At 43.2% G+C, this 25,424-nt stretch overlaps 1 protein-coding gene across 4 annotated transcripts in view; it reads right to left on the reverse strand.

Moving 5' to 3' along the window:
* LOC147463362 (serine carboxypeptidase 24-like) overlaps positions 1-12,344 on the reverse strand; it is a 70,641-nt gene extending 58,297 nt beyond the window's left edge. For 2 of the 4 annotated variants that reach the window (XM_086488371.1, XM_086488362.1), the window contains exon 1: positions 11,859-12,342. In XM_086488371.1, coding sequence (XP_086344497.1) covers positions 11,859-12,138 — 280 coding nt within the window. In that variant the 5' untranslated portion in view covers positions 12,139-12,342. Of the gene's footprint in view, positions 1-11,858 lie in introns of all 4 variants that reach the window. The other 2 variants (XM_086488389.1, XM_086488381.1) reach the window with 2 other exon arrangements.
* Positions 12,345-25,424: the final 13,080 nt, after the last annotated feature.

The raw sequence follows: 25,424 nt of genomic DNA on the forward strand, positions 1-25,424 counted from the left end.
ATGTAGTCATCTTGACCACCGGAGAGAAGACTTCATCAAAGTCAATGCCTTGTTCTTGCTTAATGCCCTTGGCAACAAGCCTTGCTTTGTACTTTGGCTGACTGTCATGAGCGGTGATCTTATACCTCTAAACCCATTTACAAGGTAGAGCCTTTTTGCCTTGTGGTAATTTAACTAGCTTCCATGTCTGGTTTTTATGCAGAGCTGTCATCTCTGACTGCATGGCCAATTGCCAACTCCCGAAGTCCTTCATTTGCACTGCTTCCTTGTAACATGAAGGCTCATTGCAATCTGTCAACATTACATAGTTCATAGATGGAACAAAACGATCAGGAGGTCGTGATATCCGTCCCGATTTACGCAAAATAGGTGGCTGAGGCTCAGCCACAACCTGTGGTTCCACTCTATCCTGTCCTTGCTCCTCTTGAGCCCTGACATTTTGTCTTGCATGTGCAAGTCCATCTTCTTGGAAGACAACTCTTCTAATCTCCTCAACCCTCTCTGGTTTAGAATGATATATGGCTTCATTAAAGTGAACATCATTGCTGTGGATAACCTTTCTGGATTCGGGATTCCAAAGTCTGTACCCCATCTCACCAGAATTACCATAGCCTAGAAAGATGCACTGTCTACTCTTTGGCTCAAGTTTGTTCCTAAATTCCTTTGGAACATGAGTATATGCCTCACAGCCAAAGACTCTGAGATGCTTGTATGAGGGCATTTTGCCTGACCAAACCATCTCTGCCACCACTGAATCCTTCTGCAAAACCTTGCTAGGAGATCTATTTATAAGATGAACAACTGTTGATACAGCTTCAGCCCAAAACCCATTTGGCAGTTGTGCATTAGACAACATACTTCTGACCTTCTCTTGTATGGTCCTATTCATCCTCTCAGCAACACCATTTTGAGGAGGATTGTAAGGAGCAGTAAGTTCACGTTTTATACCTTTTGACTCATAAAAGTAAACCCATACTTTCCTCGAGTAATCATCTATTAATGTCATAAAGTAAGAAGCTCCCCCTAGAGATAGATTAGGCATAGGTCCACACAAATCACTATGAACAAGTGCCAACTGTGTATCTCTTCTACTGCTTCTATGCTTATGTGGCTGTTGTGTTTGCTTACCATACAGACAATGTTCACAAAATTCAAAATTATTAAATGAAAAGCCAGGCAAATAACCAGAACGAGACAAGATTTCCATTCCCTTCTTGGACATATGTCCTAACCGGCTATGCCACAAAGAAACATTCGGCTACTCGGTGACATTGATTACATTTTTAGAGACATTTGATACATAAATCATGTAAAGTCCTCCAGACTTTACTCCATGTGCTACTGTCATAGAACCCTTGGATATCTTCCACATGTTCTGTCCAAAAGTGGTGACATAGCCAGCATCATCAAGTAAACCTATGCTGATCAAGCTCTTTGTAATTGCGGGAACACGTCTCACATTATTCAGCGTGAAAGAAGATCCATTCTGAAACTTCAATTGAACATCTCCAACACCTAAGATCTCACATGTCTGCCCATTGCCTAGCCGAACATGATCTTTAGTGGTCACATAAGAGGTAAACCACTCCTTGTTTGGAGACACATGAAGTGATGCCCCTGAGTCTATAATCCAGTCACTCAATGCATTTCCATCAGATGCTGTAAGAAGAGATGAGTCCATTGTATTCTTCAAGAAGTAGATGTCTCCTGACACTAGACTGTCATCCTGTGCAACAGTGTTTGTCACATTTATTTCTTGAATCTTCACTGAGGACTTGTTCTTCTCACCATGGTCTTTAGCTTTCTCTTTGCCTTTTTCTGCTTTCCATTCTCTGCAGTCTTTTTTCATGTGACCCTTCTTGCCACAATGGTAGCATTCTATGTCACTCTTGCCTTTAGCACTGCGGGACTTGCTACGAGACTGATTCCTCTTTCCACCTTTGTAATTTTCTTTGGTCCTTCCCCTGACAACTAAGGCTGTTCCTTTGCCTTTGTCCATTGTCTTTTTGTTGGTTTCTTCAGTAAGCAGACTGCCTTCTACACCTGCTATGTTCAAACCATATGGAGGTGCAAAATTCCTCAAAGCTGTGCGAAAAGTGTCCCAACTTTCTGGCAATGTGATCCAGGAACATAGCTCTAACAGGCTCATCAAACTTGACACCTTGAGCTGACAATTGACTGTAGATGGAGTTGAATTCATTCAGATGATTGGACATAGGTGTCCCATCTTTCATCTTCAAGTCAACAAGCTTCTTAAGCCAATATACCTGTGAAGCTGCACTCTGCTTCTCATAAAGATCACTCAGCTTTGTCCATGCTTCATAAGCCGACATCTCATCTGCTACATTGAAGTAAACGCTTTCTGCCAAAGTCAACATAATGGTAGAAAGTGCCAATTCGTCCATTTCGCTCCATTCATCTTCGTCCATATCTTCTGGTTTTATCCCCTTGAGTTTTATAGGTTTTATCTGCTTCTTTTGTACCAACACGTGCCAAATCTGCTTCTTCCACAATGGGAAATTGGTTCCATCCAGCTTCTTGATATTGTAAAGAGCAATGTCCTGTGATCCAGCCATAACTACGCTTCACAGTAGTTTACTTTCTTGGGAAAAATTCGGCAGAGTTTCCCCTGTAAACTGACCTCTGAACCAATATCAACCTGTCAAATGAACCAAGAAAGCTTCAGATTCTGCAGAAATTTTGGCAGAGTCTCCTTTGTAAAATGGCTCTGGTGTACTCAAAAACAGCTCAAAAAACCACTGTCTCTCTAACACCGTAAGCTGTGGGTAAACCTGTCCTACACCTGTACTGTCTCTCACTGTCCTGTCACTGTCCTGTAAGCATAGACTACGACAATGCCTCAACGGAAGTAAAGCAAAGATGCAATCCCAACTGTCTAACTCATAGTCAATACATCCTAGCTGCCTATCTAAGGGTGCTCGAGGGATCGCTCCAAGACATGTATCACCGAAAGGATCTCAACATTCGAGAATCCCCCAGTTCAATAAAACCTCACTCGACCCTCAACAAAGGCTACAGTAAATCTGACTGTACATAGACTTTCCACAAAGTCATACATCCACAAATTTCCCACTGTATGCTGTAACCGCTGCGGCAATGTCAGGATGAAATCTGGAATATCAAGCAGCAAACACAAGCTACCTGATGAACTAGTGGATGTCGCCTACAGTCTGTGTGTAGGTGCACCCGTGTCATATGTGACATGCCTCCAAGAATTGTGAGCTGTCCTTCGTTGTGTAGACAGCCACAAATCAGCACTCTGGAAGTGCAGATATCCTCAGGACTTGCAGTCGTAGGCCGAAACCCCAAATTTGCAGAGTCGGATTTGCACCCGCCAAGACCACGTAGTCGAAAATGGCCTGCGCAGAGCTTTGTCGAAGCCGAACGGTGGCCGAGATGACCTCAGAATGAAATTCTGAGAACACCGAGCTCTTCGATATTTCCCACAGGATTTGGGGCCGTGTCTTCGCCTGTCGAATCTCACTCCAATCTGAGCAGGTGACTCTGGCTACCTGCAAAATGCTGCCCCGAGCCTCGATCTGAGCTCTGATACCAGTTGAAGGAGTACGAGCGGAAGTGCGACACGAGAGAGAGTGCGAGAAGAAGAGCACGACGATATGGTGAACTCGCTCTATTGTAATGTGTAGAGCATAGTGAGTTCTTATTAGGTTTTAACAAAAGAATATGTGTACATACCTGGTGACCCGCCCATTTACCTGGGCAACCACATTGGGCTTTATACCCCAACACATAGAGCCAATGATGTAAAGTGTCCGCTGTTGTATACATATAGAACGATCACAAGCCAATCTACCAGCCTCAATTCTTCTTGAACAAAGTAGTTGATGTTATAGTGGAAGCATAAACCATGATTTAGTTTAATGAGTCCACAATATTGGTATGTCATGCATGCATATTAGAAAAATAGTGTGATAAGCCATTGGCTTTAGTGACGGTCTCATCAGTTTGAGCCGATGGTATACGTGCCTTGCACAATTTGTATTGGCATGGATACATCACAGTTGGTCATTGCCAACCATAATTGTGAGCTTATATCCTCTTATTGTCCATTTACTAAACCAGTGTGCCATTATCCTTGATCCCAAGTTAATGGATATTACTTTGGCACGGAATAGAAGCCTTGCTTCGTTCTATGTCTGACAAAGCACTTTGCTTTGCACATGCGAGAATTTTTTTCCAAATGAAAAATTAAAGACAGAAAAACAAGAAATTAAAATTGTCTAACCTTGTTTTTCCTCAGAGACGAGTAGCATTTGCTTGAAGTTGGCTCATAGCCATGTATGTTGGTCACTTTAGAGCTGTCGGATGTCCCTGCAATGCCCGTGTGGCTTAGTTCATTCTGACCTTTAGTGAAAAAGAATTCATACCTATTGCAAAGTTTTCCCAAGTTCATATGCTAATATGATATTCCAAACTTTGGAAACTTCTATGCGATATAGGGATCTCTCTGTTGTGCAAAGCAAAGTGCTTGGGCCGACTCCATAAGAAGCCACTGTATAAAGCAAAGTGCTTTGCTTGTCTTCATGTGAAGTACGACTTTTCTTATGTGCCAAGGTGACTGATTTCAAATCAATGATAATGGCACACAACTATGTCACTATGTGGATATAAGCTCATAGTACGCAACGGTGCACTGTGATGTATCAATGCCAGTGTAATCGTGCACGGCATGTATACCAACGGCTCACAAGGTTGAGATTGTCACTGAAGCCACGGGCTTATTATTCCATTTTTGCTATGTATGCACGACGTACTAGTCCGTTGGACGTATGACACTCCATCAATGTATACGCTTCCGCTCTAACGCTAATACTTTGTCAAGGACAAGGTAAGTAACTGCTATCTTACATATTTTTTAAGTTATTCACAGGCAAAGTGCCATATTTAAAGTTACCCTGATACATTCACGATCACATACAAGGTAAGTGGGTCAAGATGTGACTGATGGTATCTCTCTCCACGTGGGTACGTGGTCAAAGTACACATTTATACACTTATAGGATAAGCTAAGCCTCTCTCTATGAGGACGTGTAGTTGTACGCTTATAGGCTAAGCTACGACACATACATGGTTTGCACAAGATCATATGTACGGGGCATACACCACATTCGAATAAGGTGTTTTTCTCAGCCCAACATTCTCTCTCTCTTCCCAACTTCTCTTCGGGAAAGGTAACCTAGGCATGATTTTATTGAACTATTTCTATGTCAATACGTCAACATGAAGGGCTAAGAGCCATCAATTACCACCTATTTTGGCATGGCTAAGAGCCATCTGTTTATAGTCCATCAGTGATTGATTTCAAGATCGAATAGTTCTATCCAGTTAAGTACCCATCGATTGTAATGGACAAGCAAGAGTCTTGCCATTAGTGATTTTTTGGGCATTAATTTAGCACTCCACACTAAGTGTGAAAGTCAAGTTGAGTTTTTGAACGTCTTAAACTCGTAAGGGCTTATCTCTTCCAAGGTGTATGGATGAAGCCACCATTCTAAACAGCACGACTATTCACAAAAACCCAAGATTATAGATTTTTGGGTGTGAAAAAGATCTAGTTGTGAATACGACTCCAATTTCAGTGGAGCTCCTATTAGCACGTACTAAGAGTGCCTATATGAGTACAGTTTTGGGGTAAGACCCATCTTGTGATTATGAAATCATTTAGTAAGGGTTGATGGTCAATTCTTGGAACCTTCACACTTGCATTTTCAAGGAAAGAAGTCCACAGGCTGCCAAGGGGTAGTGGAAAACTATACCAAAGGAATGTAATGCCACAGGCAAACCCAAGGGGGATCACGAACATAGGCCAAGGGCCGGCTGCTAGTAGAGCAGTTTTCCTGCAAAGTTTAACCAAGGGGTCTGGATTGCAAAGGCAACACCCAAGGTTACATGTACAATACTACTTGCACATCACTAATTTTCAGTTAGAGCTCTCAGGCCTTTGCAGGCGGAAAATTTGGGCAAGTGCCTTTGACTACAGGTAAGTGAACACTGTGTTTAACCTCTAGGTACGCATATGATTTGGTTTATTTCCATTTTTGCATATTTTTTGCTTGACTTTTTTCAAGATTGGATGAATAAAATTTTATGTTTTCATCCATTCTTGCTCTTCAGCGCCCTGACAAGGTCACGTAAGAGCCAAGAAATTTGGGTTGTAGTGTCCACAATAAATTTCTACATTTCGCAGATATAGACCCACTTGCAGGGTTTGTTTTGGCACATGCTGTCACATAGGATACACCATGGTCTAGGAACTCCAGGAGTTCGGTTTAGCCAGTGTGGAGCATGGATAATGAGGGTCTCTCTCACGGCGTGTTTCAGTTACCTCCACACCCAAGTACATCTTGTATTTGAAGGATGTTCTTTTTTTCCAGCATCCTTCCTTGAGACATATTCCACATGTGGAGAATATGAGTCTTTGAGACTGACACTGGCGCGTGCTATTTCAATTATGTGTTGCAACAAAGTCCTTCGATGCTGGTCAAATCTGGTTATTAGACCGTTTTCAGCACGTCGTATCAAGAACAATTTCACTGGCTAAAAATTGTCAAATTCTCAGACTGACTTGTTAAACGTACAAATGCTGCTAAACAACATTAACGGATGGTTGTTTATACATATAGCAAGGCTATGAGTTGTTAATGAAAAGGTTTCATTGTTTGTACCTAGAAGTGATTAATGTCACCTTCTATTATGGTTCAAATGTTTTAGCAAGGCTTGCAAATGATTGCAACAGAAAGTATTTAGTTTCTTTTCATAACCATTTACATTCCTCCTTAATGTGTGCTAGGAGCATCACATTCGCCATCACTATTGGCAAGGATGATCATGGATATACAGGTTTTGATCTTTTTTTTTTGCTAAACTAGGTGTTATGGGCCCTAGTGTTTAGCAAAGGCTGATTTGAAGCGGCATGCATATTCATCACATTTGTGCTATGAAGCATTTTTGCATTCTATATGCAGTATCTCTATGAGATTATGTTTGGATCTACCAATCACCAATAGAGGTCATGGCTTGGTTTGGGTATATGTGGATATTTCAAGTTGACCACGATGGTTATTCAAGACATTGATGATTCCTCCGCAATGTTGTACACTATTGTGATCCCTGTTTACCAGTCATCTAGGAAGACTGTATGTAAACCGTGGGAACCAACACCTCAGTAATGTCTGTTATCCAAGGGGATAGGCAGATTACAAAGTGTAATCTTGTACTAAAGGATATGCAAAGTGCGTACGTTAGCACCAAGCAATCCAATTAGTAAGCATTTATTGCTCTAGTTGGAATTTGCTTACATAAGTTAAAGCATGTTTGTGACTAGGTTTAGTCTCTTCATGCATAAGTCAGGTTCTCAACCTTGAAGACTAGCTATGGTGGGGTTGTTTGCAGATGAACTTTGAGAACAAGTCAAGGACTTAAACTTGGCTGATGAGTTGTGTCAGCAAGTTATTTTCATGGAAAGTGAAAAAAGGTACTCTTTCGGGTACATCTTTGTTGTGCTAACTCATTTAGCATGCTCATGTGTATTCTAAATGGAGTCTACACACTATGATTGGATATGAACCGGTAACACAAGATGGTTGCAAGTGGACAACAATGTGGAAAATCAAGATGTTACTCTAGGTTTCATTGAACCTCCTACTGAACCGTGTTCTGGTCAAGCAAACAGCTGGATCCTTGAAGGATGCCACTGTGGAAAACATTAGTGTATCATCACTCTTGTTTTTGAGGACGAAAACGCTTCTCCAAGGGGGAGTAATGTCATGCCAAGGGCATAGCCTGGTGGTCAAGGACCAAGCCCAAGGGGCCGACTGCGAGTGTGGATAGGGAATGAGGGCCAAGGGGCTATTTAAAGGGAGGTTGGGAGGCTCATTCCAGGCAGTCCCACCAAGGGCTTTACACTAAAGCCTTGTCGCCATGGCAATGGGCAAAATGGGAAGTTATCGCTCGACGAATGGTCCAAGGTGGCCTCGGAATTGTTAACCCTGTTGTTCATGTTGAGGCCTGTGTGCCAAATTTGTGGTCTAAATCACAAACAAGACCAATCTTGGGCTATCATTACCAAGGATATGATAGACAAGGCAAAACTTTGCTCTAAAGGGGGTCAATGGAAAGGGATTGAGGTGCACGACAAACTATTAGCCCCGAGGTGGTCTAGCCTAAGATTGGGTGGCATCATGGGAGAGATGGTGCGAAAGTGCAATTCAGCAACATGAGTATTGGAATGGGGTGAATTAACTAGATACTTCCAGACCTCCATCTTGCATTGATCTCCTTGGTTGTCTAAAGCTGTTGGTGTAATTATGAACCCTTATTGGAGAGAAATTGCAAGAAGGATGAACAATAAATGACTCTAGTAGTTGATCCACTTCTGGGATGGAAACAGTAAGTGTTGGAAATCTTTTGACCAGTTTGTTGCCCAGTTTTAACTCAATGGCGTTGAGAAGTTACTTGTCAACAGAGTTGTAGAAGGCTTGGACAATATTCTAATGCCGATCAGAGAATCTACTTTCAAGTGGAAAGCTTGGAAATGGCCCATGAGTAGCCGATTCTTTAAACCTCATACCAAGGGCATTTACCAAGCGTTAATGCACGAGGCTGATTGGTTCGCCCCTTTGAACAAACAGTGGAAGAAACAATGGTCGGAAGCTTGATGGGTCGAGGTCACAAAGAACATTTGGAATCCACAATGGCCTCATTTTATGAAGGTATTTCTGTGGAAGATTTTGTGAGGGGACTTTGCTGATAGGCGTCAAGATTCAGACACGAGGTATTGGGTCCAATGTGCAGATTGACTAGCAAAGACCTCGCCCACCTTTTCATGGAATGCCCAACAATTAGAGGCCTGGCAGGGAAGGTGTGCAAATGGATACAAAGAACGTGGAACATAGAGTTCTCAAGAAGGATATGTGCCTTGGTGGGAAACAATTTCATCTTGCACTTGCACTTCTAATATGTACTCGAATTGTCAGATATTGTTTCTTTGATAATATCTGGAAGACCAGGAACTACCATGTGCTCAAAGTCTTGCACTTCTTCTGTACTCGAATTGTCAGATATTGTTTCTTCAATAATATCTGGAAGACCAGGAACTTCCATGTCTTCGATAATGACCTCTTTGTGGCTAGCTTTTCAGAGATTGTACAAGAAAATAAGGAGATGATATATGTGATATGTAAAAGGAAAAACTCGGATGATTGGCTTAGGGCGACTCTTGCCATCCATACGAGCCTTGCTATGTAAAGGATTGGACTTTTGGTAATAGTACGGTACTAGGTACTTCTAACTAGGCTCTGATGTAACCATCTGCCCCTCAAGGCTCAGCATGAGCTTGAGGCTGATTTTTTAATTTCTTGGTGGCATTCTAATACAATCACTCATGATTGTGAGTTTTGCAAAAAATAAATAAAAAATTGGCATCAACTATCTTTGAAAGTAATTTGGTTTCATCAATGGACTATCATGGGAAATCAGATTGTGAAGGTTTGCATTTTTTAAAATTGGCTCATACAATTTGAGCATCCCTAAACAGGCTCCTCTACCCTAGGTCTTTCTCTCTTCTCTTGTAACACATGTTTTAGCATGCAAAAAAGTAGTTTATGATTCGAGCATTCCTTCATGCGCATGACCGTTGTGTTGAGGAGAATGAATGTCACGCACCAAAGCCCACAAGAGTCCTTTAAAGAAGAGTAATAATATTAAAGTCATATCATTCAAGATGGGGCACCAACTACTTTAAAGAGACTACCAAAAAGGCTTGCAAGTGCAAGGTGCAAACTTGTGTGTGTGCGCGCACGTGCACATTGTGTGTGTGTGTGTGTGTGTGTGAGAGAGAGAGAGAGAGAGAGAGAGAGAGAGAGAGAGAGAGAGAGGAGAGCTTTGGTCGAGAATCAGGAATAGAAGAGAAGTTAGAGCCGTATCGTACTTAGGGGGAGTGGATTCCTTACATTAGGTAATTCTTAGAGTGAAGGAAGGATTGTCGAAGTGGAGATAAGTGTTGCTAGCACTTTGAAAAATGGGGGAATAAGCTATTTTATTGGACAATAGCGATGCCGCTTGACTGTCGTAGTCCCAAGCCAATGAGGAGTTGATCTCGAGCTTCACTTTTCGACGACATTTTCTTAGGCACACCAATAAGCAGTGTGTGGGTGTGACCAACTTTTTGCTAGTACATCATTAGCCCTACTAAAGCTGGGGCGACTCAACTCTTAAGAAACATACGTTAGCCTCTAAACTTGTAAAGCATGGGATGTACTTGGAGAGAGTGTAGGTGCTTGATGCTCATGTCCACAAGGTGAAAGTTCAGTATGGCCTACATAAACCTATTGAGAGGGCTTTGATATTTGTAAAAGAATTCTTTCTGAGAGAGAATTAGAAAGTGACATGACTAGCATTTTAAAACATTTTTTGTCACACGAAAGTATTAGATTATTGAAAAGTAATGCAACAATGAACCATTTAGATTACAAAATATTCCAAAAGATTGAAAACAGTTCATGGATAGAAAAACACCCGGCAGCATCAACTAAGAAATCAACAAAGTGAAATGAAATGGGAAAGATTGTGCGTGGCCTAGTACCCAATAGCCCTTTTTAAATAAAAAGAGGGAGGTAAACAAATGTCAACACCTCTAGCAAGGACCCACAAAAAATACTAAAAAGAAGAAGTTTTTTATCATTAACTTACATGTGGCACTAATCGCGAGCTTTATCCAATGGTCTAGAGATGAACCCAAAATCCAGCCTTTTACTAAGGCCTATGTCACAATGGGGCAGGCAAGAGGCGACCTTGCTTAGGTGGCAAACTTGTATTCGTTGAGCAAACAGGTGAAGTTGGCCCAAATACGTTGTCAGAGGGCGGGCAAACACCCTCGGCCAACTTTTGAGGCTCCATGGCCATCTGCAAAAAGGCAAGCGGGAAAGTGGTTGACGGGTGTTGAGCTCTGCTCTGCAGAAACGAACGCGGAGGCTTCACCACCTGCCCTACCCTGATTGGCTCTGAAAAATGTCGCCTCTCATGTCCTGAAGTTGTGTGTGACAGCAGCAACCTCGCTAGACCTACGAAAACTAGTGGGGGGCGGGTGTCCCATCAGACTGGGCCCTAAAGACTACTTATGTAGTCCAAAAAAGCCAACACAAAACCACAAGCCACCCAACAAAATTCTCAACAAAACTCTCCTGTCTGAGAGAGAGAGAGAGAGAGAGAGAGAGAGAGAGAGACTCTCTCTCTCTCTCTCTGCGCGCGCGCGCGCTTACTCCTCCGTGGATTGCTAAATGCCAGTCGCAATGGCCCACTCGTTTCTTCTGGGTCACTAGGTAGCTGCGCCATCTGTGTCTCCCACGTCTTTGCATGCATGGACACTGGAAAGAGAAGAGAGGATAGAGAGAATCGGCAATGGCAAGAGAGCCATAGAGAGCAACCGTCAGAAGTACCTACATTCGTGTGTGTGTGTGTGTGTGTGTGTGTGTGTGTGAGTGAGAGAGAGAGAGAGAGAGATCATTCAATGTGTTATGACTGGTGCTTGCAGTGTGTGAAGTGTGTTGTGTATTGTGTGTGTGTGTGTCTGTCAATATTGTATATATATATATATAGAGAGAGAGAGAGAGAGAGAGAGAGAGAGAGAGAGGAACGCTCAGAGAGTTCAATTCGTCTTGAGCAACTTTGGAAGCACTAGAATCCAGGGGCTAACCACAGTTTAAACTAAGCAAAGACTCTCTCTCTCTCACTCACACACACACCATGGTGAGGGAGCATAAAATATTACACAAGCAAGTTAAAAACTGCAGGGAGAAGCAAGTGGAATTAGTACTGACCTCCAGTGATCCACAAGATGAGAGGCTTGCTCTGGGCATGTTGCGAATCTGCTTCGACAAACCAGTAGAAGAGCGCACGGCCCGCACTCGCATTAACCGTAATATATCCAGAGTACTGCTTGAACTGCACCTCTGGCTGCCCGGGAAGCCCATCCTTGATCAAGTCCTCCTCTTGGGCTGTCTTCCAACCCATCTCGCCATATGATGATGTACCCACAGTTTGCTCACCCACAACATAGACTGCATATGCCACTGCTATCCACCAAATTAGCTTCCGCATTTTCGCCCCGTCGCGATGCAGTCCTTGGTGTCTAGAGATTCACTTTAATGGGCTAAGCTAATAATTGTGAGAAGGTAGCTCTCCAATTAAGCTAAAACATTCACTCGATAGTTGTCAGGCAATTACGCTAGCTAGCTGATGAGCGATGCATGGGTTTTAAAGAGGAAATTTCCTGTGCGTGCGTGTGTGTGTACGAGAGAGAGAGAGAGAGAGAGAGAACCATTCAATGCTTCATTTTAAGGGTCCTAGTCCTAAGATGTATCGTGTCCTATGGTAAACTAAACTCCCAAGAGATTATTTTTCAAAATTCCACCAAAATTGAATCCTAAGGTCCTTGTCACATGAAGAAGTTTTGGACTGATTCTCACAATAATTCCCACATTGTGACTTACCCCAACATCATGAGCTTCTCTGAGAGAGGCACTGCATACCTAGCTAGGGACAATTGGGGGCAAGGGACCATCGGCCCGGTGGGGCCGGCGGTCCCTTGCCCCCAATCGTACCTAGCTAGGTATGCGGAGCCTCTCGAGCAGAAGCTCATGATGTTATTCATTGTATGAAAAACACTAGAAAAAACTCCGTTTTCCTACATGAGAAAATTTCTAAATCTTCTTGTGACATTGGGGTGCACGTCCCACCCTCTCTTTCAAAGGGACGGCGACGCTGCTATTACAAAGGGCCTCAATGTAAACATTGCCCATTCAGGCTTCAAAAATTGTCATAGCCCAAGTGGTACACTCTCTGCCATTGATGTTGATTGCCAGTGATCAATGCCTATCAAATGTCTTCCCGCTTGCACTTTTAGTAGATGACCGCTCCTTGGAGAAGTTGGCCGAAGGCACAAGACCGTCCCCCAATGGGTAGCCGCCACCTCTTCATGGACAAGCATTCCCTGTGATGACAGGGGCCTATGATGTTTCTATGGTAAATCCCAAAGTGAATTCTCTAAAATTCCACAAAAATTGAGCCTAAAACCATCCTTCAAACTTCAATATACCTTTTGCTAACTAAAATTTCTAAACCTAACAACGAATGAAGTCACCCTATTTCTTCTCCACAGGTGCGGAGGAGGTCCCACCCAAAAGGCCCTAAATATGACTCACAAAAAAACTAGTCCCTTTTGTCTACACTTCAAATGTTGTGATCTCCTTGAGAGGGCTCCCCCATGCGCTCTCCACTCTAGAGAGGCCCTATACTGGAAGATACACCATGTAGAAACTTTTGTGCACCCCATAAACCCTTCGTTTGCAAGTTTCGCATGGGTTGCCACAACAACAAGGGAGGCTTTTGAGGAGTGTTTACCTATTGTGAACCAAGTAGAGGTAATTAAAAAATGCTTCTCTTGTGTGTGGGGAGTGGTTGAAGCACCCCCAGCTCAGACATGGGCTATTCAGTGTTGAGGCAGCTATGGGGTTGCAATTTGAAGCATACAGGGCCCTCCAAAGGCACCATTAGTGAGCCTATGGGGGAGCTCTCTAAGCCCTCTTCTTAGGGTTCATGGTTGTACATTGCGTTTCGCTTTCTGATGTTATCTTGTGTGCTTATGTTAAAACAAAACCTATGAAAATGGACAAATTTTACTAAATTTTATTGTGGAAACTAGCAAATTTTCCATTTTCTTGACAAAGACATTTAGAGAAGAAGGGTCCTTTTTCTTATTGGTTGGGAGAAATAATTTTTGAGCACACAAGTTTTGCCCACTTTTTTAAAAGTAATAGCCAGGTAATGAATATAGAGCAACCAAATTTAAATCACAAGTCACTAAAAACAGTGAAACCATGAGAGAGTGCAAGTTTCTTGCCCTCTTTCACTACAAGAGGTTGTGTGCTCTTGTGACGCTGTTAGCGACGGAAATACATTGGGTTTTTATAACCCCCGGCGTCGCTAAAACCGTCGCTACGAGCGTCGCTATGAGAGCGTCGCTATAAGCGTCGCTATAGGCGTCGCTATATGCGTCGCTATATAGCGACGCCTATAGCGACGCTTATAGCGACGTTTACACAGAAGACTATAGCGACGCTCATAGCGACGCTACAGAGCCATAAATAGCGACGTTTATAGCGACGCCCGAGAGAATATTTTTTTGGTGGCAGGGCATTCACCCATCAACCATATTGTACTTGATTCACTTTTTAAAAAAAGTGCAAAGGTAGATAATAGACCCAAAATAGTCACCCACAAGACGCATTGTTTGCAAAATTGACAATTGTACACATCATAGGCAAAATGAATTGATCGGCAAATGTAATAATGACAATTGTACAACATCATAGGCATAAAGAATTGATTGGCAAAAGGAACTGCGGTGACAAATGTAATAATATACATGGTTCAAAAAGACGTATAAAATCCGTCTCATGATACATAAGCTATGAGAAACCCTAAACTAATGCTATCTAGCTACGGCTAAACTGACGTCGTCTAGTCAGACGTCTCATCGCGTCCAAGCGGCGTATCTGTCGGATTCTGCAAAAAAAGACAATAAGACAGCTTTCAGTAAGTATAAACATATAACGACATTTATAAAACAATACAAAAAATAAAAAAGAGTAAACCCTAATACTAACCATGCTGTCGCGAGAACTAAGAATGTCCATCAGGGCGTTTAAGCCCTTCCTGCCTGCGTACTCGCGCTCGTACGGTGTGGGATCACGTCCTGTCATTGACCACTGTCAAAACATACAAAGATCTCATTATGTTAGAACTAAAAAACTCATAAACCCTAAACTATCGAACATGCATAAAGAGCAATGTGAAAAGACTTACAAAATCTGCCTCAAATGATGCCCATCCACCGCTCCCCAAGTGGTGCGAGCTCCCTGCCTCTACTCGCGCTCTGGCTGCATCCTTTTGTTGCTTCCACTTGTCGGGATTCTCGCGCGCTGCTTTCTTCGCATTCTTCCAATCTTCTTTGGCCAGCCAATCTGGCCTATTCCACCCATTCTTGATTGCTTTTTGCACTTCGGAACGCTTGTGTTTGCAGTATTCGCGCATTCGAATCTTCATCAGGTCTTCATTGAAGCGCTGATCCCGTGTTGGAACGGGAAACTCATCATGAAGTATGCTGATGACTCTGTTTTTTAAATCACTTGGTACTTCACTCCATTTGTTTAGTATATAGTGCCTAAACAGCTGAGAGCAAAGACCACGCATGCGCGAGATCACCTTCTTGCCGTCATCATCCATGATGATGCCGCCGCTGATGTCGACGGAGTAAGGCAAGCCCTCTGGCCGGTGACGCGTGAACCTGGGTGTCCCGGCAGGGGTCTCTAGCGGCGTGTCGATGGGGGTACGGACGTCAGGTGTCTCCACCGGCGTCTGGGCCCCGAAGCGAGGAGTGTCGAGTGGGGTGGCTCCTGGCGGAGTAGGTAGAGGTGTGTAGCTTCTAGGAACAGTCAGCCGTGCAAAACCTGGCGTAGATGGCGATGCTGTGGCTGGTGTGGGGGCGGGCAAAGAAGGGGAGGGTAAAGAGCCTCGTCGAACACGAGGCGGTGTGGAGGCATCGGTGGCGGAATCCCCACAACAACCGCCACCTCCACCACTAGAGCGCCGATGTCTAGACGAGTGTGAAGCTCGTCTCGTCGACGCCGAAGCTTCGGAGCGCGCCGAATGCTCCGAAAGAGAGGGAGATGCGGATGGTGTAGGAACGCGCGATGATGCGCCAGAGCGATGACGCTCCACGTACCACTGTCTCTGCTGCGGTGACAAAGAAGAAAGAAACTCCTCATCATCCATACCTGCATTAAACACACGAATATTTAAACTTAATATTGAATGAATAGAGTAGACAATGACGCAAAGACCATTAAATACAATGACGTAATGACGCATATAAATACAATGACGCAATGAATCGAGTGATAGAAGAGGCAAGTCGAAAACTCAGAATTTTCAATCAAAAGATGTGAGCGCGAGTAGAAAAGAGCGTTATACACCATGGAAGGTACTTAGAGAGCCAGAGCTTTTACAACACGGATCTCTTGCAGCGTGCCGAAGTAAGTGAGTTCCGCCACCACAGGATCTGCATCAGAGGAACGTCGTCGACTAGACTGTTCAAATTTTGCCATGATTCCACAATCTTGAGTAAAACGCTTTTTGTCGATTCGTTCCATCCTAAAATGTCGACCTTTACACCATGCTGCTGTGTATGACTTATACTACAACGAACAAAGATTATGAGTGGCCGTTCAAACGTTTATAAATAAAGTCACTTGCTAGTCATACATTGCAAACTTACCTTGGTCGCGCAACCCCGAGAGTACTCCCACTCTTCTTCAGTCACTTCGTCACCGCATTGTTGTGCGCTTTTCAATTGGTTGTGCAACCATCTTAAGCTCATGAAGGTTGGTAGGCTCTCCAGAACTGCTGGATAGTGCATCGGTGGTCGTCTTCCCCGTCTCCACTCGATTCGTGCCCTTTGTCGCTCTTGCTTTGCATCCTCATATTGTGAAATCCACTTTTGCATCACTGGATTGTGAAGCATGCAAAATCGGTTGATTTTAGCCTCTAGATCTTCCGTCATCTTCTTCTCAACACCGAGATTGCACATGACAATCCCAGATATGCGCTCATCATCTATGGTTCGCCATAGCGTGTCCCGGGATTTATCAAATCCGTCTAGCCACTCTCCAATGTACACTAGGGACTCTGATACCAACCAACCTTCTGCCATGCTACCCTCCGGACGTGCCTTTTGACGCACATATTCCTTAAGCGTTTTCATGAAACGCTCTAAGAAGAACATCCATCTGGAATGAACTGTGCCAGCTATTTCCACCTCATCAACTATGTGAACAAGAAGATGCACCTGAATGGTTAGCATTGTAGTAGGAAAATGTTTCTCAAACATGCACACAAGCTCTGCAGCATTTAGTTTGGCGAATGGTATGGACTCTACGTTGATCTCCTTTTGTGAGATCCATTGCACCAGCTTTGCAAGTTTGTAGATTGTGTTACGGATGTCGAGAGACAAACATCCCTCAATGGCAACCGGTAAAATAAACTGTAAAGTATGTGCAGCAATGATATTAAAGTCCACATTTTATGCAATGATATTAAAGTCCACTATGAACGTACCTGACACATTTTATGCCAATCGTGTGACTTCAAACCGGTAAGCTTTCCTTCTTTAGTGAAACACGTTCGGAGCGAGTGCATTACGCCAGTGGGGGTCCGCAAAGATCGAATGGCCTCTTTTACTTTGCGTTCTTGGGCTCCTGTGAAAATCCATGGTGCTTTGGGGAGTTTTATCGATCCATCAGACGTTGTTTGCGGCCAATATTGCTCCATACGATCCACATTTCTAAGGTCAACTCTGGCTCCCAAAGTATCTTTCTTGCCGGTCAAATGGTCCCATAGTAGATTACCCACATTCTTGAATATGTGCATTGGATCGAGCAAGTGATTGATCATGAGTCGGGGCCAGTATGGTAACTCGTACCATAGAGATAGTCTCTTCATCCCTGGAGGCAATCCGTCATCGCACATCTCCTTCTGCTCTAACCATGCTTGTGCAGACATCCTTGGTGGCTCTCTTCCCAAAAAGCCGTCGCGTAACACATGATTCTCTGGAAGATACGCTTGATGACCTTCGTAGATTTGCTTCTTCAGTGAGGGTGCCCTACGTGCATTCAGTCTAGGTCCACATGTGACACATGCTCTATATCCGCTTGTTTGAAGCCCTGCATGTATACACATGATAATAGATCAACTATGGGAAAAAACAATATTTACAGTGTCTGAGTGAGGAGTGTCAATAGATCACCTGAGCATTCTGTTAGCCCGAGATAGTCATGCATGGTCCACATTAGAATGCCTCTGATCAAAGCATTCCGTCGTCCTGTGTGTCGGCTCATATCCACCACCTCTATGCCAATCCACAATTGTTGTAGCTCTTCCAATAGTGGACGAAGATACACATCCATATTTCCCACTTTATATCGCCCTGGCACAATCAAGCTTAGCCATAGGTGCCCCTTCTTCGTAGTCAACCACGGGGGAATGTTGTAGTTGACAATGACAACGGGCCATACACTGTAAGATGTTGATCTTTGACCAAATGGATTTACGCCATCCATAGCCAGGCCTAAGCGCAAATTTTGAGCTTCCCTGGCAAAATCCGACCATGTTCCATCTATATGTTTCCAGGCTGCGCAATCTGCAGGAATTCGTAGCACACCATCCGAAGATTTATTCTCCTCATGCCATGATGCTAGGGCGGCCATGGACTTACATTCGAAGAAATGCTTGATGCGAGGAAGCAAAGGAAAATGTCGCAAAACCTTTTGTGGAATTTTTGTCCCGTGGAGATCTACTCGATATCTTTCGGAATCACATTTCGGACACTTCTCCATGTCTGTGTATTCCCCTCTGAAAAGAATGCAGTCATTAGGACAAGCGTGGATAGAATTGTAATCCATTCCCAAGTTTCGCAAAATCTTTCTTGCTTCATCTCGGGAATCTGGCATCACATTGTCAGCTGGTAGTATGTGCTCTTTCAGCAATCTACACAACATAAAAATATGATACAGTCGTTTAAAAATCTATCAGATCATTATACATTTAGAGTTCTATTAAAGTAAACTAACTGTAATAGATCACCTGAAAAGCGTTGTGACACTAGTGTCACTCCATCCAAACTTTGTCTGCATGTTGAGAAGAACCAGGAGTGCTTTCAATCTAGACATACGTGCTCCATTATACAATGACGTATCGGCTTCACTTTTCATATCATCATAGATAAGCCTTTCTGAATCCATGATCGTCTCGATCATTTCATCAATCTCGGGCTCAAACATTGCCTCGTTGGGAATGTGCTCTGCATGATCATCCCCCGAGCTGTCAGAGGCTACATCTTGTGGCCTCACATATGCTGCTTGACCAAAGCGCCTGCGAACACGTCTATTGGGTTGCAAGATTGCTGCTTGTTGGCCAGCGTCAGAGTCCGACGAGTTATAATTGGCAACAACTCGATCTATAATAGATGGATCGAACTCGCCAAATTCGCGAACGTGCTGCAAAGAAACACGTCTTGTCCGTCGCACAGCATGCTTGCATTGATTACAAGGACATAAGACCCTCGTTGAGAGATAGGTGTTTCGGTTGGACGGTCCCACATCCTCGTCGCTACTCATAATGAGGATAAAAAACTTATAACCTGGACAACAAATTTAATATTCTATTGGCATTCTTCGTCTTATCTCTCTCTCTCTCTCTCTCTCTCTCTCTCTCTCTCTCTCTCTCTCTCTTTACCTCACATTCTCTAGTCATGTCCAATCCCCGCACACCTCGGTCTAGAGGTGCACGGAGATCAGAACCACCGGGTTATAATCTCGTCTTTATTGGTCAATACCTATATTTGTGGGTACAAGAAATCTACACACCCACGTCTACATAATACTGCATGTAGTGGACAAAATCCCTTTGCCTCTTCTCTAGCTGTAGCACTTCACTTCATCTTAACATCTTTTCACAGTAGATCTTTTCACTGTTCGTCTAACTCGAAACCCTAAACCGTAAGTAATTCTTGCGTGGACTCGATCTAACGTAAATAAGCGTAAATCTAAAAAAACGTAAATCTAACTAAAAATAAAGCCAAATCTAATTTAACGTAAGTCTAATGACTAGAGGTTGTCTAGATGGTCATTGTGTCGGGGATGTAGTGACTCTTGCCGCCCTGAAGATCCACCTTCTTCCCTATCTTCTGAAGACATTTCACCAGTACTTTTGGATCGACGGAGCCCACCATGAGTGAAGGCAGCAATACCCTATATTCCATTGAGGGCTTTCTTCACCCGCTTCATGCAGGCATCGCAGTCTATGGAGACCTAAATCTAATCTCATATAACGTAAATCTAAATCTAGCTTAAATAAATGTAAATCTAGTTAAAAATAAACCTAAATTTAATTTAATGTAAGTCTACATATAACCTAATCTTTAACGTCTTTTAAGATAGTTTCCTACGACGTTATAACTTTCTTCTTCTTGTGTGTGTGCGTGTGTGTGGATGTATGTGCCAATAAAAAGAGATAAATGGTATAACCTTTCTATCACCCATGCCAAGTATGATAGATTGATTATGCCATTTCCCTCTTGAATAATAGGTCTTCAGTTCAACTCCTCGTCGGCTAGATCTTTAGGTCTTTTAATTTTAATTAGTTTCCTACGACGTTAAATTAGTTTCTCTCTCTTTCTCTCTCAATGTGTGTGCGTTTTTTTGGATCGTATGCATGTTTTCTCTCTCTTTTCCTCTCTCAATGAATGCGTTTTTTGTTTATGCATGTTCTCTCTCTCTTTTCCTCTCTCAATGCGTGCGTTTTTTGTTTATGCATGCTCTCTCTCTCTTTTCCTCTCTCAATGCGTGCGTTTTTTGTTTATGCATGCTCTCTCTCTCTTTTTCTCTCTCAATGTGTGTGTGCATTCTTTGTTTATGTATGTGAGTGTGCGTTTTTGTTTTTGTTTGTACTCTCTCTCTCTCTCTCTCTCTCTCTCTCTCTCTCAAAAACACTATGTGTGTGTGTATGTGTGTGTGTGAGAGAGGGAGAGAGAAAGAGGGGAAGGGAACATGAGAATGAGGAGAGGGAAGGAGCATACCTGGCTCTCCTTCCTCTCCTCGTGTGTGTGTGTGTGTGTGTGTGTGTGTGTGGAGAAGAAAAAGAGAGAGAGAGAGAGAGAGAGAGAGAGAGTGAGGGAGAGCGTTACCTGCTCCTTGCTTGAGGGCGTCGAAAAACTCAGATCTGAGATCTGAGTTTTTGGGCGCGCTCGGTTATTTTTTTACCCCAGCCGGCGTCGCTATGAGCGTCGCTATAAGCGTCGCTATGAGCGTCGCAAATTTCTTTGTAAATTTGCGACGCTCATAGCGACGCTTATAGCGACGCTTATAGCGACGCTCATAGCGACGCCGGGAAATTTTTTTTTGAGCGTCGCTGTGTGAGCGTCGCTAATATGAAGAGCCTCTTGTAGTGTTTGTGTTCCCCTTTAGTGATGGGGATGTCTTGTCCCCAACAAGGACTCCTCGATTAGTGTGGATGGCACCACAGCTCAAGGTCACTAGGTTTAGTGTCAAGCCATTGTTTCCCACCTACCCACTCTATGCTAGGGGCAATGGGGGGGCAAATACTTAGATAAGTTGGATGAATTCTCTATTAAGACCTACAAATATGGTCAATTCACCCCAATTTTTAGTATGCCAAGTTTTTCCTTGATCACTTTGTCTCAATGATTGATTCTAGAAGCCAATCGATGAGGCAAAACCTAAAGGATTGTGGACAAGGACATGGTATTAGTGGGCTTGAAGGCCAACATTCACGGAAATTGTAAGGGTACAACTACATACAAGGGCTTTTTGATAATTGGGGGTGTTCACCTTCCGTCTACAAGGTTATAAGAGGCAAATGATATTAGACATCTTAGCTAGTCTACATCTTTTTTTTTTTTTTTTTGCAAAAAATTGTGAGTGAATTATATTGATCAATCTCAAAAAATTACAAGAACTTGTCATGCTCTTGCCGAGCCATGGCACCATCCAGAGACCAAACTTACATCAGCTATCTGGGGAGCCACTCCTAACGACCTGCCCCCATGCCTTTGATACACCAGGTTCATTAACATGTTCTTCACTAATCTTTTGGTTTCATGATTTTCTCCTTACCTAAGCATTCTGCTGACAACAAGGCACAAGTAACCCTAGACCAATCATTCGAGATATGGTCGCAAGTTAGTCTACATGTTTGTGACAAAGGTCTTGCAGATTTGTACAACTATTGAAACATGCAGTGCAAAGATCAATGGTGAATGAGGGATCACAAAACTAGCTTAGCCCTATAATTCGTAGTTGAACAATGCCATTTGGTTGAAAAGCTTAAAACCTAAAGTTCTAATCCAACATTTATTTAAATGCTTACTACCTCCAAATCTTTTTTGGTTTGCAAATATAGTTCCTAAGTTTCACACTTTTTAGGTTTGGCTAGGCTAGGGTAGAGGAGCCAGTTTGGAGTCACTTAGTTAAAAAATGGTGATTTTGGGAGATTTTGCTGTTGGAATTAGGGTTGCAGAGAAACACACACAGCTTGGAGAAGACGAAGGAAGCTCAAGGCACACAATAGAGAGTGTATTCCTTAGTGTGCAATGGAAAGATAGATAGCCCTAGAGTGATGGGCGTATATACAATGCACGGGGGAAAAAACCTCCTAAAGAGGGAAAAAATGCCCCGGCGGTCCTAGTGTGTTCACACACATCACTACCACATGTATATGGTAACAAATCCCCCCTGGAGTGATGCGGTGAACGAGAGCTGGCACATGAGTAAAGGGAAGTGCCATGCCCTGAGGACAGGATCAGTCCACAAAGGGGAGTAAGCCCAAAGCTTTGCGGAAAGCTTCAAGCTTCTCACGAGACAATGCCTTTGTGAAAAGATCTGCAAGGTTGTCCTGTGTTGGCACATAAGCCAAGCTGATCTCTCCTGCTGAGAGCCTCTCCCTGACATAGTGGTAATGCACCTCAATGTGCTTTGTGCGAGCATGAAAAACTGGGTTCCTCGCAACTGCCAGTGCGCTCTGACTGTCAGTGTAGATAGTGTTGGCAGTGTCCTGTCCAACACCCAAGTTAGCCATAAGGCGTCTGAGCCATACACACTCAACCGTAGCTGTGAAGACTGCCCTGTACTCAGCCTCACAACTCGAAGTGGCCACAGTAGGTTGCTTCTTGCTCAACCATGATATACATGAACTGCAAAGCATGAAACAAAAACCACTTGTGGACACTCGCGTGTCAAAACAACCAGCCCAATCTGAGTCCGAAAAAGCATGTAAGTCTGGCGGCAATGATCCCCCCTTGGGATAAATTAAGCCAAGATGTAAAGTGCCACTAAGGTAGCGGAAAATCCTCTTGACAGCCTGCCAATGCTTAGACCCTGGGCTATGCATAAATTTGCTGACCTGTGAGACTGCAAATTGAATATCTGGCCTCGTGTTGCATACATAAATGAGGCAGCCAACAGCAGTTTGGTAAAGAGTGACATCAGCAGGATCGCCAGCATCATGTAGACTCAACTTCAAACCTGTTTCCATGGGAGTGGCAATAGGTTTGCAATCCTCAAGTCCAAACTTACATAGCAATGTCTCTATGTAACTTTTCTGACACAAGGCAATACCACCATCACACTGCTTAAACTGTATACCCAAGTAATGATGCAACAGCCCCAAATCTTTCATCTTGAAAGTAGCATTCAAATCAGCCTTAAATTCAGCAATATGTCTCTCATTTGGTCCAGTGATCAACAAATCATCAACATAAAGAACCACAATGAGAAATACATCATCCTCACGCTTTACATACAATGTGCTTTCTGTTGGACTGTTACGAAAGCCTCGTTTAACCAGATGAGTGTCAGCTTTCTCATACCAAGCACGAGGAGATTGCTTCAACCCATACAAAGCCTTCTTACATTTGCACACTTTGTCCTCTTGTCCTTTTATGACAAAACCGCGAGGCTGCGTTACATAAACTTCCTCAAATATGTCACCATTCAAGAAAGCAGTAACAATGTCTGATTGATGTACATCCCAACCAAAATGAGCTGCCAATGCACATAGAAAACGCACAGTAGTCATACGACAAGTGGGAGCAAAAGTCTCTTCATAATCTATGCCTTTTTGTTGTGCATAACCCTTTGCAACAAGTCGAGCCTTATGGCGATCGATCTCACCATCCGGCTTGCGTTTCAACTTGTAAACCCACTTCGTACCAATGGCCTTTTTGCCAGGAGGCAAATCACATAAAGTCCATGTGTCATTTTCTATAAGTGCATCATATTCTGATTTCATGGCAGCAATCCAATTTTCTGAATTCTGTGCTTCATCAAAGGACAGAGGCTCCTCAACATCATGTAAACTAGACACAGCCAAAGCATAACAATCTGATGCATAAGATGCATGGCGAGAGCCTGAACGAGTACGACTAGATAAAGGTGCATCCAATTTACTGTCACGCAAAGTGTGCACCAGCCATTTTGGCATACCTCTAGCCTGCTCATTTTCAGCCCTTTCCTCATCAAGTACATCATGTACATCTGCATCAGTAATAGGCTGTTCTAAAACATTTTCAAATACCCCCATAGGCTGTACATTTGCCTCATTGGAACTTACATTCGTATTTCCACCACTGAAAAGAGGCAACAAAGTGTCATAAATGTCCTGTGAGCTTACATTACTGTCTCTAGTACATGACAGCAAGGGTTGAACAGAATCTTCCACAAACACTACATCCCGTGAAACCAAAATACGTTTTGTTTGCGGATGATACAACCTGTAACCTTTGCTTTCAGCACTATAACCAACAAAAATACATTTGACAGCCTTATCATCCAATTTTCTGCGCTGCACTTGTGGCACCAAAGCATATGCCAAACAGCCAAAAACACGCATGTGCTCAATAGAAGGTTTTCTATCATGCCATGCTTCATATGGAGTAATAGACTGCAAAGCTTTCGTAGGACACCTGTTAAGTACATAAGTGGCACACATGATGGCCTCAAGCCAAAAAGAATGCGGCAAAGCTTGACTTTTGACCATACATCGTGCCATTTCCGTTAGTGACCTGTTTTTCCTCTCAGCAACACCATTTTGCTGAGGTGTATAAGGCACTGTACATTGGTGTTTTATCCCACGACTAGCCAGAAAATGCATTAAATTCATGAGACATATACTCCCCCCCTCGATCGGAACGGAGGGTACCCATAGTACATTTTGAGACATTTTCAGCCATAGCCAAAAATTGTTTGAAGCACATAAAAACTTCGGACTTCGCTTTAAGCGGAAATACCCACGCATGCCTGGAGTAATCATCAATGAAAGTCACGAAGTACAGGTAATTGCCCAAGGACGGAGTTTGCATGGGCCCACAAACGTCACTATGCACAAGCTGCAACCTGCATGTGGCCCTAACTGAACCATCCTTTGGAAACTTAGAACGCTGCATTTTCCCAGAATACAGCCTTCACAAACATGTTTGATAGGTGCTTCAAGAGGCGGCAAAGAAGCAACCATATCAGATTTCTGCAAACGCAGCAAACTGGCAAAATTCAGATGACCAAAACGTGCATGCCAAAGTTTTGCATCTGAAATAGCCCTTGAATCTACAACAGCATTTGCAAAATTTTGTCCACACTTGTCATACAAAGTGAGCTTATACAGCCCACGGTACAAAAGCCCAGATGCAACAATTTCATCACCAAAACTGAGATCATGAACTGTACATCTGTCATCCACAAATTTGACTACAAGTCCAA

This window comes from Adiantum capillus-veneris, chromosome 2 (assembly GCF_014529385.1).
Source record: "Adiantum capillus-veneris isolate H3 chromosome 2, ASM1452938v2, whole genome shotgun sequence".
NCBI lineage: Eukaryota > Viridiplantae > Streptophyta > Polypodiopsida > Polypodiales > Pteridaceae > Adiantum > Adiantum capillus-veneris.